Here is an 18,661-nt window from a genome sequence, read left to right on the forward strand (position 1 = left end):
GCTTATACTAAGCATTTCATCAAACACTTGGTGTGTGTACACCATTTAATGCACAATGTATAACTAATTTATGCACGATCTTCCAAGTTTATACATAATTCATCAAATCTCCTTACTAATCAACAAGTACCATTCACACATAGACATCAACATAACAAAATCTCTAGTTCATCCAACTCATTCATATTAAACCATAAACCATCAAAACCCCAAGTTCTTGAACATGGGTTCTTCCATTAAAACTCCTAATTGAGATGATTAAATCATAATTGACACTCAATTAGTGCATGCATACATGAATCCAACCATCTAACATCCCCAATTTACCCAATTGGGGTTGATTCATCAAAACCCACCAAGTACTCCAATCAAGAAGGTTTAAGGGGTGAATTAGATACTTAATTACTTGATGCTTAGGAGGTGATGAACACCCCTAAATTCATAGATTATCCATGCAAAATTTCAAATTTCTCCTCTCCTTCTTCTTCCTTTGGTTCACACAAGAACACACACACATACTATGTGTGTGTGTCAACATATACATCTGCCCCAAATGGGGTTTCCCTTTTCTTTTTATGTTTTAATTAAAACACTTTCCAACTTGCCCTCTTTTTGCCCTTGTAGTTTTGTTTGTTATTTGTTAGTCACAAAATTCCATTCCTTACTATTTAACTGGCATATTTAACTAAGTTAACTAACTTAGTTATCCCATATCACATTGTGTAAAATAAAACATGCTTGTAATTTAACATTCAGGTTTTAGGGCGTTACAAAGTGGTACCTTCTGTTAATTTTAGTAAACTAGATAACTATAGTTAAATCCAAATTTAATAGAAAAGTTGATGGAAGTTAGTGTTAAACATCAACCTTGTTACAACTTGTAACTTTTAAAAGTTTCACCTAAAGTGTGATATGGAACATGGTTGCCAATAGCGCTCTGCTATAGCGAATATCATAGCGCAGCGTATAGTTGAAGGGTTCCTACAGACCCTCTATAAATAGCAGATTTTTTAAGTTTTTTTTTTTATATATTTAGATGAGTAGTGATAACGTATTTTAGCATTTTAGCACTTTTCCGTATAATTGGTGTGTTGGATATGTTTTTTTTTTGCTACACCTTTATCGCTAAACATGATACAGTAGGCGCTATTTCGTCGCTATCGCTACGTAGCATATAGGTAGATGGTCGCTATGGTCTGGTAGTCTGCTACTCGCTATTAAAAACTATGATAATGGAACAAAACATTTGTGTACTTAACTCTTTGTTTTATTTGTGAATAATGTTAAAAAGAAAAACTATAACAACTAGATAGAAAGAGTAGCATTTTTTGCAACTTGCATGCAATCATTTAGACAATAACAGCCAGTAAAGAGGACTTTACAGAGACTTGATAATCACCTTTAAAACATTTTTTTCATAATTCAATTCAAAGCAAATTATTCTTATAATTAGAGGGATTACAGATACCTTTTGTGCACTTGTAGTTCCTTGATTTGAATTTCATCATTATTATTATTTGATTCACAAAAATGGAGGCACGCTTGCAGAAATTCTTGCATCAGTTCCAACATCTTAAAATCCAACTGGAAGAGATAACATCAGCCACTGACAACTTCAACGATGAGAAGAACTGTATTGGTGTTGGTGGTTTCGGGAAAGTTTATAAAGGAGAAGTGTCTCACTCTAAGGGACGAAACATGGCTGCTATCAAGCGTCTAAACCAGAAGCTTGGACAAGGACTACCTGAGTTCTTGAAAGAGATCACGATGTTATCCCGTTACAGGCATGAAAATCTTGTCTCTCTTCTTGGGTTTTGTCACGAAGCAGATGAGATGATCCTTGTGTACGAGTATGCATCTCGTGGAAGCCTAGACCGTCATTTAAATTCCCGTCATCTCATGTGGACACAACGCCTCAAGATATGCCTTGATGCCGCGAAGGGACTAAGCTACCTTCACGATCCAAGGGAGACACACCAAAGACTTATTCATTGTGATATAAAAAGCGCCAACATCCTTCTCGATGACCAATGGAATGCTAAGGTTTCTGACTTCGGGCTATCGGTAATGGGCCCAGCTAATGAGCAGCAATCTGTTATCATCACCTGTGCATCAGGTACCCTTGGGTATTGTGACCTGGAGTATGCATGGACGCACACCCTGACAAAAGAATCAGATGTGTACTCTTTTGGTTATTAGACTATGGGCCCACGGGCTCAGTTAGGTTTCTAGGGTTACTCGTAATCCTAGAAACCTAACTGAGCCCGTGGGCCCATAGTCTAATATTGGTGTGGTCTTATTCGAAGTATTATGTGGGACACTATGCTATACATATGAAAATGGTCTTGTTCCACATATTTTAGTGCCCGCGTGGATTGAAAACTATGAACAGAATACGTTAAATGATATCATCTTTAAAAATTCGACCATTCCACCATTTGATCAGAGTGCTTTAAAAACATTTTCAGGAATTGCGTATCGATGTTTGATGGAATCTCGTGAAGATCGGCCAAAGATGGCTGAGATTGTGACAGAACTTGAGACTGCTCTCAGAAGTCAAGAGTTAAGTGAATGGAAAATGTTTTTCGACTACGAAGAGATGACTAAGACTGCAGAACCTCCTCTCAAATACAGCTCCAAAGATGAATTGAAGAAACTTCTGTCCAAAGGGGTCCTCCTAAATGGAGGCAAAACGGTAATTAGTTGCACCATTAATTATAATAATCTACTAGTTTAGATTCTTTTTTACTTGTAGAATGCTAATTATACTTCAACTATCACATTCCACCGTTCATATGCACAGTGGCGGATCTTGCCCGTTGAACCTGCCAGGGCCGAAAGACACGGACACTAAAATTAGCACTACGGCCGAAAAACTTGCCAGGGCCGAACATAGTATATATACAAAATTTCAATCGAAATGCGGAAAATTAACACTACGGCCAAAAAACTTGCCAGGGCCGTGGCCCTGCCACGGCTCCACTAAGATCCGCCCCTGCATATGCATAAATCCAGCTGAAGAACATATAGTAGCATACATGTCAGCCAAACTAACACGAACTTGTTTAATGGACGGACAGTGGTTTTCATTAAATGAAAAGGGAGAGCATTGTGAAATGATATCTTTTGCAAAATGTTTGGGTTCAGAATTTGAGATTAATCCATGGTGGTCTAAGTATAACTCAAGGTGACTTCTCCTCCCTTCTATTTGTAGCTTTTTATTAGTATAAAGCAATGTATCATTCTTTGATACTTAAACACAGATTAATCAAAACACGCGTAGAAACTCAATTCCTTTCACCTGGAATCACATACACGGTGAACCTTGTGTTCAAGTTTATATTCCCAGTCGACGAGGCGATAAATTGTCTTCTTATGCCCCTCAAATATAAATTACAAGGGGAGACAAAAACTTCGGTCTCACCCCTTGCGTATAAAACAGAAGATGGATGGTGGAGATCTGAATTGTATCAATTTACTAGTGACGACAGAGTTGTTGATCTTGAAATTCTGCTTGACGGCTTTCGTGGTTCTTACACAATGATACAAGCACAAGGCATAGAGTTTCGACCGTTGGAGAAAGTAAGACTACAAATAGGAGTGGCAAAATGGGTGGGTTGGGTAGGTTTGGGTAATGGGTTAGGATGGGCATGGGTTAGAATGGGTTTAGTAAGAAATGGGTTAGAATGGGTTTAGGTCAAGATGGGTTTTTGGTCAAGATGTAGTTGGGCATGATAAAAAATTCTAAGAAATCCAAAAAGATATAAAAAATAAAAAAAAATAATAAAAAATTCTAAAAAATCAAAAAAATTCTAAAAAATCAAAAATAATAAAAATCCAAAATATTGATTTTTTATTATTTTTTTGATTTTTTTAGAATTTTTTGGATTTTTTATTATTTTTTGATTTTTTATTAATTTTTTGTTTTTTTATTATTTTTTTGATTTTTTAGAATTTTTTGGATTTTTTATTATTTTTTGGATTTTTTATTATTTTTTTGATTTTTTAGAATTTTTTGGATTTGTATCATTTTTTTGATTTTTTTGATTTTTTTAGAATTTTTTGGAATTTTTCTTATTTTTTGGAATTTTTTATTATTTTTTGGATTTTTTAGAATTTTTTGGATTTTTATTATTATTTTTTATTTTTTAGAATCTTTTTTATTTTTCTGATTTTTTGGAAAATTTTATTATTTTTAAATTTTTTATTATCTTCAAAATTTTTATTATTTGTGAAGCCAACATGTACGAACACTCGAATGGGATGAAAAATCTGTCTGTGATGCTCTTTTTGAGTTATCCATGTACCGTGCGTAATATCCATCATAACCCACGAATTATTTTAAATAGATATCATATAACCCATACTGACCCATCCTTAGTTATTTCTTAACCCATCCTAACCCATTCTCATTTTTAAAATGACCCAAAATAACCCAAAAAACCCAAATGGGTTTTATTTGCCAGGCCTAACTACAAATAAAAGTTTATTCATATACATCAATAATTAGTATCCTTTATTTTGCACAAGAACATTATTTTAATTGTAATATAATCCATACTGGTTGATTTTTTTTTTTATCAAATTCTAATATGGTTTTGTTCTACAGGAGGAACAAAAAGTGTTAGAAGAAGAGATGTTTGATGTGCAACCCATATCAGATGTAAACTGGAACGAAAAATTGCCAACTGATTATGAAGACATAATGAAGTTGTCAAAACATAGCGGGCAATGGTTAACACAGAAGGAAGCGTACTTAATTATTTGCAAAGGGTTCTTAATCAATGATGGTCAAAAGGTAACGTTGGTAGGAATGATTCTTAATTAGTTCCATTGTTGAATTGTAAGCATTCTGAATTGCTATACTTACATATCTATATTATTGTTTGATAGTGGTTTTCTCTTGACAAAAATGGGAGAAAATGTCATATGCTATCAGCAAGAGCGGCTGGCATATGGGTCCAACATGAGGATAGACTCTCTTTACCCGAATCAAGGTTCTTTTACATCTTGCCACCAATTTTCTAGTATATATTTCTATCCTTTTCAAATCATGTGCATCATCCGCGAGTTAAGAAATATCTGATAAATGTTGCATTCCATTAATTAAGTTTGTGTTTGTTGGAAGTAAGACGACAAACCTGCAGCGGAACTTGATGGCATGTTGGGATTGTGAGTGGAATTAGAGTTATCATAAACAAGTGTTCCGAATTGAATATGCATGACGAAGTAATAATGATGATCAAAAGAGATGGTTAAGTGGACAATTCTTAGAAAAATAAGAAAGTCTTGGTACCGGTTCATGTTCCCGGTAACTTGAATATATACATAAGATTTTTGGCGGTTAAGAAATGGCGGGTAACTGTCATTGACAGTTATTTGAAAAGCTTTCCCGCTTATCTACCGGTTATTCATAATTGTATCACTAACTAATCTAATAATCTATACTAATTATATGTTCGAATAAGTATTAACATACAAAACATAACTTAGTTTAATAATTCCAACATAACCCCCTTAAACTAGGTTATGTTTTCGAGACTGATCCAGGACGCTTTGATTTGCTTCTTCCACTGCCCATCTTGCATAGTTAAAGTTGAAACGTTTTCTTCGCTTCCCTTTATTCCAGTCTTCATCATCAATGCCTGCAAATAATGCGGCTTGTTCCATTCCTGCAGAATCTTGCTGAACCTCTCCTGCACTAGTTGATCTCTCATGGTAACCTCCGCTGGGCCTTCCTTCTTCTATAACGATCTCCTTGTCCTGCACTTTCTTTTGAAATTGTTTGAAATTGTAGTAATACTCTAGGATATCAAGATACATGGCATATGTGACTCTCATGTAATCTCCGTCTTCATAATCGAATCCCAGATCCTTTGCTATTGCAGGCCACATATTCTCCGTCGTTACATACATTTCTGTAACCCCCATCCACGGCTACCAACAAATACAGACTCAGCAAATTAACTTTCCTCTTGTGTGAGGCAACTAGTGGAACCGGTCTATTTGTGATTCCGGTCTATTTGTGATTCCCATGTAATTAAATAGGAACCATTTAACTAACTCTTCAAATTTTGAATCAAGTATATGCTTATACTTGACAACAAACTCTCGATCATCTAATAAATTGATGAATGCAATGCAGTCTTCGAATTTATTGAACTCCATAGCGTTAACAATCAAGATACTCTGTCTCTTGTGAAGACAGATGGAGTTCTTCAAAGTAGGAATTTAGATATCGTTCCTTAAATTCTTCATCGAGAACACTTTCTTCAATTAACTTTTGTTTCTCTTGTAACCCCATTTCCTCTTCTCTTGTCATCCCACTCACTTCATTGAACAGATTATTCACCGGAACCGAAAACATGGGAAAGATTCTGCAAGTATCACCGTCTTTATTTACGGTAAATCCTTGCATAGTCAATTGGTCCATGCTTAATACATTTCTGTCCAGTTCCGGAGAGTAATAAACACTCTGAATTTTCATGATATCATTACCCGTTTTAATCTCTACCGATCCAATCCCCCTTGTGAACAAAAAATTTCTTTCACCCGTCTGTTTTTCAACCACAATAATGTGTTTAATACGTTTAAACACATTCAAATTTCCAGCCATGTGATGTTTAAACACAGAACTAACGTACCACAAATCGCTCTAGAGGCCTCTTTCGGTACCGATCACGATCATTTCTTGATGATCTTTGTTCCCTTCTTCTTCGTTCTGTATCCCCGTATTCACCGCTTGCCGGATAAGTTGAGTTGCCTCATCAGATTCCTTTTTCAGACATGAAGAGATTTGATGTCCGGGTTTTCGACAGTAAAAACATACCTTCTCACGATGACGATGTTTATTTTTCTCATTCATTTCATCTGTGCAATGTTTGCACGGTAAAAGTGTGGATGTTGATTGAAGTTCAGTCGTCTTCATCTTTCCTTTCATCGCTCTGATACCACTTTGTTGGAAGTCAGACGACAAACTTGCAGCGGAACTTGATGGCATGTTGGGATTGTGAGTGGAATTAGAGTTATCATAAACAAGTGTTCCGAATTGAATATGCATGACGAAGTAATAATGATGATCAAAAGAGATGGTTAAGTGGACAATTCTTAGAAAAATAAGAAAGTCTTGGTACCGGTTCATGTTCCCGGTAACTTGAATACATACATAAGATTTTTGGCGGTTAAGAAATGGCGGGTAACTGTCATTGACAGTTATTTGAAAAGCTTTCCCGCTTATCTACCGGTTATTCATAATTATATCACTAACTAATCTAATAAGCTATACTAATTATATGTTCGAATAAGTATTAACATACAAAACATAACTTAGTTTAATAATTCCAACAGTGTTCCCATTTACAAAGTCAATTCATGCAAGTTTGTGAAGTTACAAGCATGGAGTGTGAAATGCATTAGTGTTTTAACATATCATGAGTGATGAAGAACTAAAGCACATTAAATATGCTTTAGCAAACTATAGGTGTACATTAAGCACATGCTATATATGTATGAGTTATTTTCGGTAGCCAGTTATAAAACGAGACTGGTTTTAGTAGGTTCGGATTTAAGTTTATAATCATGCTCTTGAATTTATGTATTTTCAAGATGATGTTTGACCTATGTTATTCTTGAAGCTTATACTAAAAATGACGAAAAACTTAACTTTCTTGTAAATTGTGCATGAACAAGATGATTTTCTAGCATTTCTTTTACATGTAAGATTTATTTCTATGAATTTTCAGATTTGGAGAAGCTATGGTGTTGAGGTTTTGGACATTTAGTATAGTCTGCGAAATCCAACCCCAACTCGTATCATCCCAAACAACATATGCAAGTTACCTTGTCTACAAATTACCAGAAGGCCAATCCGGATTCGAGGCTCCTATGGTAGTGAAGGATGGAGAATATATGGATGATTATTATCGGTATATCTATTTAGTAAGACCTCAAACCCCCGTTATTAGACCAAAGGCTAATGAAAACACCCACAACCCACTCAGTAGGTCGAAAATAAAAGGACTTCCACGAGAGAGAAATGATGGTTGGATGGAAGTACAAATTTGGGAATTCAGAACTACTACTACCACCGAAAAGATTCCTATGTGTCTTATATTGAGTGATCAAGGTGATAAGAAGTTTAGCGGGCTTATTATTGAGGGCATTGAGTTTAGACCCATATAGATTCCTTTTTTTAGAGTTAATAGCCAAAATGGTCCCTGAGGTTTGCTCACTTTTGCCACTTTAGTCCAAAATCCAAAATTTTTAAATCTGGGTCCCTGAGGTTTGCATTTTGTTGCCATTTTAGTCCAAATTTCAAAAACCCCCTTTTTTGACTGTTGCAACCAGCCTATTTTGTCCTTTTACGCAAGGGTATTCTGGGTTCTTGATCTGATCTGTTATAATAACTCATAAAAATGACCAAAATACCCCTGCACAAAAGGACAAAATAGGCTGGTTGCAACAGTAAAAAAAGAGAGTTTTTGAAATTTGGACTAAAATGGCAACAAAATGCAAACATCAGGGACCCAGATTTAAAAATTTTGGATTTTGGACTAAAGTGGCAAAAGTAAGCAAACCTCAAGGACCATTTTGGCTATTAACTCCTTTTTTTATTACTAGACAAGTAGCTACAATTTCTGAATTATATGACACTTTCAGAATGACTTCATTGACAAGTTAGTTGTGAAATTTTGGTATCAAACAATGATCAAACTCAGACTACCCAAACCAAACGATTGTCTTAACCCTTAGAAATGTTCTGAAACGATTACAAAGAACAGATAGTAACAAACTAACTCTCAACTCTCAGAAATTATCAATGTGATAAACTCACACGAAATACACAAGATCATGTTGGTCAGAACCTTTGACGAACACGAACACAATGATAAATTACAAACAGCTGAATGAATAATTATATTGAATATGAAAGTATAAAGTGATTATGATGATTTACAAATGAAATATACAAACCCTATTTATACTAAATGAACAAGTGCGTCTGAACCGCTGAGACTCTTGATGAAACGTCGTGATTGTTGATGATGATGTATTGCGGCCTTTCTGTGAAGAGTCGCGTCGATTCCCTTTATATATAGGTTACAATCATCTGTTTTGTTGCTTCTGGTCCTTGAACGTGTTTAACTAATCTAATTATAACATAAACTAATTATCTACTAATTACAGAATGACCCTTGTATTTAGTTTAAACATCATTAACCCCCACCCCCCCCCCCCCAAACTAAATATGGTTTAATGAAGGTCTTCAACTTTCTTGACTTGCAATAGCATTGGTTCTTCTTCCAACGGAGATTAGCCTCTTCATCCTTCTCGTTTTCCTTGTCTTTTCGCTTGCTACACTCGTATGTGAAATGACTGAACTCAACACATTCGTAACACTTGAACTCACTCTTGTGTCTGTTTCTAGCTGGATCCATATTTCGTCCACGTCCTCTTCTTCCTCTGGACGAACTTCGTCCACGTCCTCTACCTTGGCTTTGATCGCCCCATCCTTTCCCATGATACCAATTTCCGGAACTTTTTTTTAAGCTTGCCATTAATAGATTATTGTTTCCTGGTTCATTTAGGCTCTTGAGGCGTTCTTCGAATGCTGTAATCCTACCCGGTGCTTCTTCAAATGTCATTTTATCCACTTCTAAATACTGCTCGATGGATGCCACAATCGGTAGAAACTTCTTTGGAACAAAGATAAATAATCTCCTTATAATCTTCTTATCTTTAATGGTGGTATCGAGACTTCTAAACTTGGCTTTTATACCATCCAACTTGCTTGCGAAACTACTTACTGTTTCGTTCTCATCCATCTTTAAGGCTTTAATTTCGCTTCTCAAAGTTTGTAGACACGCCCTATATTTCAATACTAATTAAAAAAAATAATTTAACTAAATCTAATTTGAATGAGAATAAAAATTTATATATTTTCCTGGTTCTACAAAGAGAGAAAAAAAGAAAACTTCTTCTATCTCCTATGAAGATGGAGAAAATACAAATTATATATTATTATCAATTCAAAGTTTGATAAAAAGTTATTATCCTTATCTGAATTATATTTAATTAAACTATTGTTTAATAGGAAAAAGAAATTGAAAAATAAGATAAGGAGATTATTAATTCAAAATTTGATAAAAAGGTTATTATCCTTATCTAAATTATTTTTTTTGGGTAAAGTTATCCTTATCTAAATTATATTTGGTTAAACTATTATCTAATAGGAAAAAATTGAAAAATAAGATAAGGATGCACCAAATTATATATTATTATTAATTCAAAGTTTGATTAAAAGTTATTATCCTTATCTAAATTTTATTTAGTTAAACTATTGTTTAATAGGAAAAAAAATTGAAAAATAAGATAAGGAGATTATTAATTCCAAATTTGATAAAAAAAAAAAAAAGTTATTATCCTAATCTACATTATATTTAGTTAACAATTATTTAATAGGAAAAAAATTAAAAATAAGATAAGGATGCACCACGTGTCAAAAAAAAATTATTTATTAGTATAGAAAGATTTTTGTTTTTGCATCGGTTTCTCATGTCAGTTTACGAATCGTCACAAGTGTTTTGTTTTGGAATCCAAGTTATTTGAATTATTCTATCTCTTAAATATAACTTTTAACAATTAGAAAATATGTTATTTTTGTCTAATAATGGTTTGCTATTAAATATGATAAATTATTATAACTTGATAAAATTCAAATGTTCAATATAAGAAATTAGTTTTGCCAAGTGTTTCATATTAAAAAATATTAGTATTATTAAACGACGTTTTAAAATAATGTAAATAATTGTATTCATTTCAAAATGATATGCAACATGAGCACCAAAATAATATCTTATGTTTACCAAACCAACAGTAATCAACATACAGTACACATTATCCTTCCTCCCATCAGTGACCTGCCAACCATCATGCTCTTAATCGACTTTCAAAACTATTGGTCAAAAAAAAACACTTCTTGACGTGGGAACATAAACGCGTCTCCAAGACCAACGCCTACTACCTGCGATATGTGGACCATCAAAAACAGCAACATTCACTCGAACGAGTTGCTAGTTAGGTTGCAAGTTCAAGTCTTTGAGAGTTGTTTTAACTCCATCATGAGACATATATAACTCCAAATTGTTCGTCGGCTCCCTTTTAGCTCTTTTGTATCAATTGCCTCTGTACAACTTGTCAGTCATTCTGAAACTGTGATATGCCTAGCACATTGTAGCCGGAATTTGTGGGCAATATCACAATTCACAAACTGTAGCTACTTGTCTAGTGATAATAATAAAAAAAAAATGAAATCTATATTGGTCTAAACTCAATGCCTTGAATAATAAGCCCACTAAACTTCTTACCACCTTTATCACTCAATATAAGACACATAGGAATCTTTTCGGTGGTACTAGTAGTTCTGAATTCCCAAATTTGTACCTCCATCCAACCATCGTTTCTCTGTCGTGGAAGGCCTTTTATTTCCGGCCTATAGAGTGGGTTGTGGGTGTTTTCATCAGCCTTTGGTCTAATAACGGGGGTTTGAGGTCTTACTAAATAGATATACCAATAATAATCATCTATGTATTCTCCATCCTTCACTACCATTGGTGCCTCAAACCCGGATTGGTCTTCTGGTAATTTGTAGACAAGGTAACTTGCATATGTTGTTTGGGATGATACGAGTTGGGATTGGATTTCGCAGACTATACTAAATGTCCAAAACCTCAACACCATAGCTTCTCCAAATCTGAAAATTCATAGAAATAAAGCTTGCATGTAAAAGAAATGCTAGATTATCAACTTGTTCGCGCGCAATTTACTAGAAAGTTAAGTGTTTTTTTAATCATTTTTAGTGTAAGCTTTAAATATATATCATGTGCTGTATGTACACCTATAGCTTGCTACAACATATCTAATGTGCTTTAGTTCTTCATCACTCATGATATGTTAAAAACATTAATGCATTTCACACTCCATGCTTGTAACTTCACACACTTACATTAATAATGAATTGACTTTGTAAGGCTATAGGGTGTGGTCATGACCCTCATGGTCACCATGACCCTCCACATCAGCGTCATGTCACCCACTTCTAATCCATCATCCAAAACCACTACCCTAAGGGTGTGGTCATGACCCAAACTACTATTTTCTTATTTTAATTTATTTTTGTGAAAAGGAAAAGGAAATATTAAAAAAAGGAAAGGAGGCTCATGGTTGCTATGGTTTAATCCATGCCAACCATGGTGGATGATGCAAGGGGGTGGTGTATCAATCCAATAATGGTCCTATGTGACATTAATGACCCAAACCATGCCCCTCACACCCTATAGCCTAACAAACTTAATTAATGGAATGCAACATTATTAGAAATTTCTTAACTCGCGCACGATTTGAAAAAGATAGAAATTTATACTAGAAAATTGGTGAGAAGATATAAAAGAACCTTGATTCGGGTAAAGACAGTCTGTCCTCGTGTTGGACCCATATGCCAGCCGCTCTTGCTGATAGCATATGACATTTCTTCCCATTTTTGTCAAGAGAAAACCACTATCAAACAATAATATCGATATGTAAGTATAGCAATAAACCCTTTAAACAACGAAACAATGTTCATAGGCTCCACATCAACTACATATGCGCAAAAACGAATTCAGCAATCAGTGGCGGACCCAAAAATTATATGTTGGGGGTGCGGATGAGGTGTCAACCATATTTTCAAAGGGTGCGATCGGGTTTTTTTTCTAAAATATACACTAAATTTTTTTTTCAAGGAGTGCGGCCGCCCACCCTGCCCAAAGGGTAGGTCCGCCCCTGTCAGCAATTAAACTAAAGAATCATTCCTATCAAAGTTACCTTTTGACCCTCACTGATTAACAACCCTTTGCGAATAATTGAGTACGCTTCCTTCTTCGTTATCCATTGCCCGCTATATTCGGACAACTTCATTATGTCTTCATAATCAGTTGGCAATTTTTCTTTCCAATTTACATCTGATATGGATTGCACATCCAACTTCTCTTCTTCTTCTGACACTTTATGTTCCACCTATAGAACAAAACCATATTAGAATTTGATAAAATAGTTAACCAATATAAATTTTTATTTGTAATCTTACTTTCTCCAAGGGTCGGAACTCTAAGCCGTGTGCTTGTATCATTGTAAAAGAACCATAAAAACCGTCAAACAGAATTTCAAGAGCAACGACTCTCTCGTCACTAGTAAATTGATACAATTCAGATCTCCACCATCCATCTTCTGTTTTATACGCAAGGTGTGAGACCGAAGATTTTGTCTCCCCTTGTAATTTATATTTGAGGGACATAAGATGACAATTTATCGCCTCGTCGACTAGGAATATAAACTTGAACACAAGGTTCACTGTGTATGTGATTCCTGGTGAAAGGAATTGAGTTTCTACGCGTGTTTTGAACATCGCGTCCTTTGCAAAAGATATCATTTCACAGTGCTCTCCCTTTTCATTTAACGAGAACCACTGTCCGTCCATTAAACAAATTCATGTTAGTTTGGCTGACATGTTTGCTACTAACATTGTATATGTTCTTCAGCAGGATTTTTGTATATTAACGGTCGAATGTGATAGTTGAAGTATAATTAACATTCTACAAGTAAAAAAAGAATCTAAACTAGTGGATTATCAAGTCCTAATTGATGCTCAAACGAACGTAAAATTATGGCTAACTTGTACGATATTATTAGACCAAGAAAACTAGGGGTGTTAAACGGGTCGTGTTCGCGGGTTAGCGGGTTCAACCCAACCCGAACCCGAAATTTTAGACGAACCCGAACCCGAAAATCGTTTCATACATATGAACCCGAACCTGACCCGAATATTCACAGGTTGACCCGAACCCGACTCGTTCAACCCGATTTTTTTTTCAGCAAATTAATATATTAAAATTAACATCTACTACAAAAAAACACAAATTAGATAATAAAATTACATAAAATCTTATGTCAATTTCTATTTTTAAGTTATAAGTATAGCATAAAATACATACTATATTAATTTATCACATAAAACATATTGTAAAAAATATAATATTATAGAAATGGGTTAAACGGGTCAACCCGCCAACCCGAGACCCGTTTAGACTAAACCCAAACCCGTTTAGACTAAACCCAAACCCGCGAATTTCGTGTTAGGTTCGTGTCGTGTTTTCGAGTTATGTCAGAAATTCAGACCCCTAAAGAAAACTACTCAAAAACTTGATTTTACAAATCCCTACCCAATACGCGGTATATATCGATAACCTAACGCATTAGACTATAACTAGGGTTGTTCACATAATTATTCTAAAGACATCCAAACCTAACTCGTTTAGAATGCTAGATAATTATCTAATCAAATAACGGGGACATGATAATTACAACTAATTATTAAATCATAATCGCATTTAATAATCTATAATTATCCACTCCTTATAACCCTGGCCTTGAGCCTTGCACGCCAAGTCGGTTTCATTAATGATATAGCAAGTAATTACCGTTTTGCCGCCGTTAAGGAGGACCCCTTTGGACAGAAGTTTCAACAATTCATCTTTGTTACTGTACTTCAGAGGAGGTTCGGCGGTCTTAGTCATCTCTTCGTAGTAAGAAAACATGTTCCATTCGCTTAACTCTTGACTTCTAAGTGCAGTCTCAAGTTCTGTCACAATCTCAGCTATCTTTGGCCGATCTTCACGGGATTCCTTCAAACATTGATACGCAATGCCTGAAAATGTTTCTAAAGATCTCTGATCCAATGGTTGAATGGTCGGATTTTTAAAGATGATGTCGTTTAACTTATTCTGCTTATAGTTTTCAATCCACGCGGGCACTAAAATACGTGGAACACGACCATTTTCGTATGTACAACATAGTGTCCCACATAAAACTTCGAATAAGACCACACCGAGAGAGTATACATCTGATTCTTTCGTTAGGGTGCTCGTCATTGCATACTCCAGGTCACAGTACCCAGGGGTACCTGATGCACAGGTGATGATAACAGATTCCTGCTCATTAGCTGGGCCCATTTTCGATAGCCCAAAGTCGGAGAGTTTAGCTCTCCATTGGTCATCGAGAAGGATGTTGGCGCTTTTTATATCACAATGAATAAGTCTTTGGTGTGTCTCCCTTGGATCGTGAAGGTGGCTTAGTCCCTTTGCGACATCCAGACATATCTTGAGACGTTGTGTCCACGTGAGATGAGGGGAATCTAAATGACGGTCTAGGCTTCCACGAGATGCATACTCGTACACAAGGATCATCTCATCTCCTTCGTGACAAAACCCCAGAAGAGAGACAAGATTTTCATGCCTGTAACGGGACAGCATCGTGATCTCTTTCAAGAACTCAGGTAGTCCTTGTCCAAACTTCTGGTTTAGACGCTTGATAGCAGCCATGTTTCGTCCCTTAGAGTGAGACACTTCTCCTTTATAAACCTTCCCGAAACCACCAACTCCAATACGGTTCTTCTCATCGTTGAAGTTGTCGGTGGCTGATTTTATCTCTTCCAGTGGAATTTTAAGATGTTGAAACTGATGCAAGAATTTCTGCAAGTGCTCCATATTTGTGAATCAAATAACAATAATGATGAAATTCAAATCAAGGAAAACTGCAAGTGCACAAAAGGTATCTATAATCCCTCTAATTATAAGAATAATTTGCTTTGAATTGAACTATAAAAAAATGTTTTAAAGGTGACTATCAAGTCTCTCTAAAGTCTTCTTTACCAGCTGTTATGGTGTAAATGAATGCATGTAACTTGCAAAAATTGCTATTCTTTCTATCTAGGTGTTATAGTTTTTCTTTTTAGAACATTATTCACAAATAAAACAAAGAGTTTTTATCATAGTTGTTAATAGCAAATAGCAGACTGACCATAGCGACCAGCTACCTATACGCTACGCAGGGATAGCGACGAAATAGCGCCTACTAATGTTTAGCAATAAAGGGGTGGCAAAATTTTTAAAAAAATATATATATTTGACTAAAATAGCTAAAATACGCTATCACTAATCATCTAAATATATAAAAAAATCTGTTATTTATCGCTACAGGGCCTGTAGCAGCCCTTCAACTATACGCTACGCTATTCGCTATAGCAGGTGCTACGAGCGCTATTTACAACTATGTTCTGTATCACACTTTGGGTAAAAGTCTTAGAGGGTGTTTGCGGTTGAGTTTTGAAGGAGATTTTAGATTATTGAGTTTTTGAAATCATAAATAATCAGTTTTGAGTGTTTAGAAAGTTACAAAACGCAGTTTTCCAAAAGCAGCTCCCCCCCCCCCCTACTGCAACAAAATGCAGTTTTCCAAAAATTGATTATTTGCGTTTAGAAAAAGATTTTCACTTGTTCATTTTTTTAAATATATATTTGCCAAACACTCAAATAGTTTGATCTGTTTATTGTGATATCAAGCAACATAATCAAATCCAAACACTATCTTTCAACATCACGTTTTGTTATTATCTGATTCTGATTATTCAAAACGCATAATCTATTTTCAAAACTCAACCCCAAACACCCTCTTAAAAGTTACAAGATATGATTTTAATTTTGTAATAAGGTTGATGTTTAACACTAACTACCGTCAACTTTTCTATTAAATTTGGATTTAACTATAGTTTTCTAGTTTACTAAAATTAACAAAAGGTACCACTTATGCATTTAACTATACTTTTAATTTAATTACATAACCAATGTACTACTAAAAGTTAAATTTAAAAAATAAAAGCCAAAGCATTTACGTAAACTACTAAAAGAAATGCATAAGTGGTACCTTTTGTTAATAAGATCAAAAGGGGGATCCATCACAGATCAAAAGGGGCAGAGGTAGGGCCGATTGACGGAAATACGATAAAAAGAAAAGTGGATATTGATTCTAGTGGATTCACTTTACGTGGAAAAGTTATTTAATAGGACATCCAAATTCCTACGAAAACACTTTAACTTTTAAAAGCTACGTATGATTAACTCAAGTGAAATTGTGGTTCCATCATGAGTATGGGTGTTTTCTGAGGTTTTTTTTTTTCGGGTTTTTGGTTTTTTTTGGAAAACAATGACCCGGTAATCGATCCGTTTAAAGTTCGGTTGGTCGTGTTCAGGTTCGGATAGGTTTTTTCGGTTTTCAAGTTTATATGTAAAATGAAACAAAAAGAAATTTACAAACTATTATAAAAAATCATATTGCTATTAAAAAATATCAAAATTCAAACATTATTTAACAATATGATATGATAATGTTCAAAAGTATGAAAACTTAATGTTCGAAATACTAGAGACTCCAAACTAAAACACATATATAAACAAAAGACAATAAATATACGGGTTTCGTGTTTTTGGTTGATAAAAAGTGACCCAATAATCGACCCATATAAGGTTCAGGTTTTTTGGGTATTCTCTAATTCGGGTTTGGGTGACTTTGGATTCGGATTGGGTTTCGGATGAAAATGGATATCCCTATCCATGAGGTGGGAGGTTTAAATCATGTAAGGTGCATTTATAGTCATGTCATCAAGGCTTCTGTAATTCGAGTTGTTCTCGTTCTCTGGCAGTAACATAAGAGTGGTCGCTCAGATAACTTGATATAATACATAATGCTTTACTTCCTTGTGGCTTGTAAGAAACGGTATATCTTAGACAACCAGCTGGCTTCGTTGACAAAACTCGACCCAATCATGTTTGTCTTCTACACAAATGTTTATATGGGCTTAAATAGGCTCTGCGGGCATGCTTCCAAAGTTTATCTGCTACACTGTATCAGCTTGGCTTCTCTAGCCCTAAAACCGATCCCTCCTTGTTTATTTTGAAGTCTTGGGGCACTCTGGTCTATGTTCTCGTTTATGTTGAAAACATTATTGTCACCGGCAACAATTACGAGACAATTAATGATGTTATATCATGGTTAAGTACCTCATTTGCAGTTAAGGATTTGGGAGATTTACATTATTTTTTGGGTATTGAGATCATACCTCATGGCAGGAACATTATATTGTCACAACACAAATATATTTAAGAACTTATTACTAAAACTGGGCTTTCTAAATGTAAATCGGTTTCATCTCCAATAAGCACTTCTCAAATCTTAGCTCTTGGTGACAGTGAAGCCCTTCGGAGCCTACCAAGTGTCGCCAAACTGTTGGAGCTTTACAGCATGTCCACCTCTCGAGGAGGCCCAATATCACATTTGTTGGGAAAAAAAGTATGTCATTTTATGCATGCTCCCACAGCCATTGGTCTGCAGTTAAATGTATTTTGCGATACCTCAATGATACCTCCCACTTTTGTCTTTTATTCAACATAATTTTGGAACTACTCTTGAGGCCTTCATTGATGTTTATAGGCAAACCAGCCTTAAGGCTTTCTCTGTTGTTGATTGGGCTAGGTATCCTAATGATCGTTGATCCACCGGGGATTTGTCATATATCTTGGATCCAATGTCATTTTCTGGAATGCATGTAAACAACATGTAATCTCTCGCTCCTCAACCTCGGATCCAATGTCATTTCATGGAATACACATAAACAATGTACGGTCTCTCGCTCCTCAACCGAATCCTGATGTGTATAAAATGCAACATATAAATTACATCAAATGAGACATAAAACTAACCCTTTTTAAGTACTAATGTTGGAAAAAGAGTGTTT

General features: G+C 35.1%; 2 protein-coding genes across 4 annotated transcripts; one reads left to right on the top strand and one right to left on the bottom strand.

The window, feature by feature from the left end:
- The first annotated feature begins 1,419 nt into the window (after nt 1-1,419).
- Nucleotides 1,420-8,413, top strand: LOC110891368. Of its 2 annotated transcripts, none has more exons than XM_035980350.1 (7): nt 1,420-2,191; nt 2,289-2,695; nt 3,081-3,187; nt 3,264-3,582; nt 4,610-4,798; nt 4,894-4,997; nt 7,743-8,413. In XM_035980350.1, exons 1-7 carry the CDS (start codon nt 1,531-1,533, stop codon nt 8,179-8,181), a joined length of 2,226 nt encoding a protein of 741 aa, XP_035836243.1. In that variant the 5' UTR covers nt 1,420-1,530; the 3' UTR covers nt 8,182-8,413. The 2 variants fall into 2 exon arrangements, with proteins under 2 accessions (XP_035836243.1, XP_021994758.1); XM_022139066.2 differs by having other exon boundaries at nt 1,421-2,116; nt 2,469-2,695.
- Nucleotides 8,414-10,751: 2,338 nt separating this feature from the next.
- Nucleotides 10,752-15,738, bottom strand: LOC110891369 (serine/threonine-protein kinase CDG1). 2 transcript variants are annotated; one of them, XM_022139067.2, is made up of 5 exons: nt 14,514-15,738; nt 13,124-13,501; nt 12,862-13,053; nt 12,452-12,555; nt 10,752-11,752 (listed from the first exon to the last, which is right to left on the bottom strand). In XM_022139067.2, exons 1-5 carry the CDS (start codon nt 15,576-15,578, stop codon nt 11,314-11,316), a joined length of 2,178 nt encoding a protein of 725 aa, XP_021994759.1. In that variant the 5' UTR covers nt 15,579-15,738; the 3' UTR covers nt 10,752-11,313. The 2 variants fall into 2 exon arrangements, with proteins under 2 accessions (XP_021994759.1, XP_035836244.1); XM_035980351.1 differs by lacking the exon at nt 12,452-12,555 and having other exon boundaries at nt 11,576-11,752.
- Nucleotides 15,739-18,661: the final 2,923 nt, after the last annotated feature.

Source organism: Helianthus annuus, chromosome 11 (genome assembly GCF_002127325.2).
Source record: "Helianthus annuus cultivar XRQ/B chromosome 11, HanXRQr2.0-SUNRISE, whole genome shotgun sequence".
Taxonomy (NCBI): domain Eukaryota; kingdom Viridiplantae; phylum Streptophyta; class Magnoliopsida; order Asterales; family Asteraceae; genus Helianthus; species Helianthus annuus.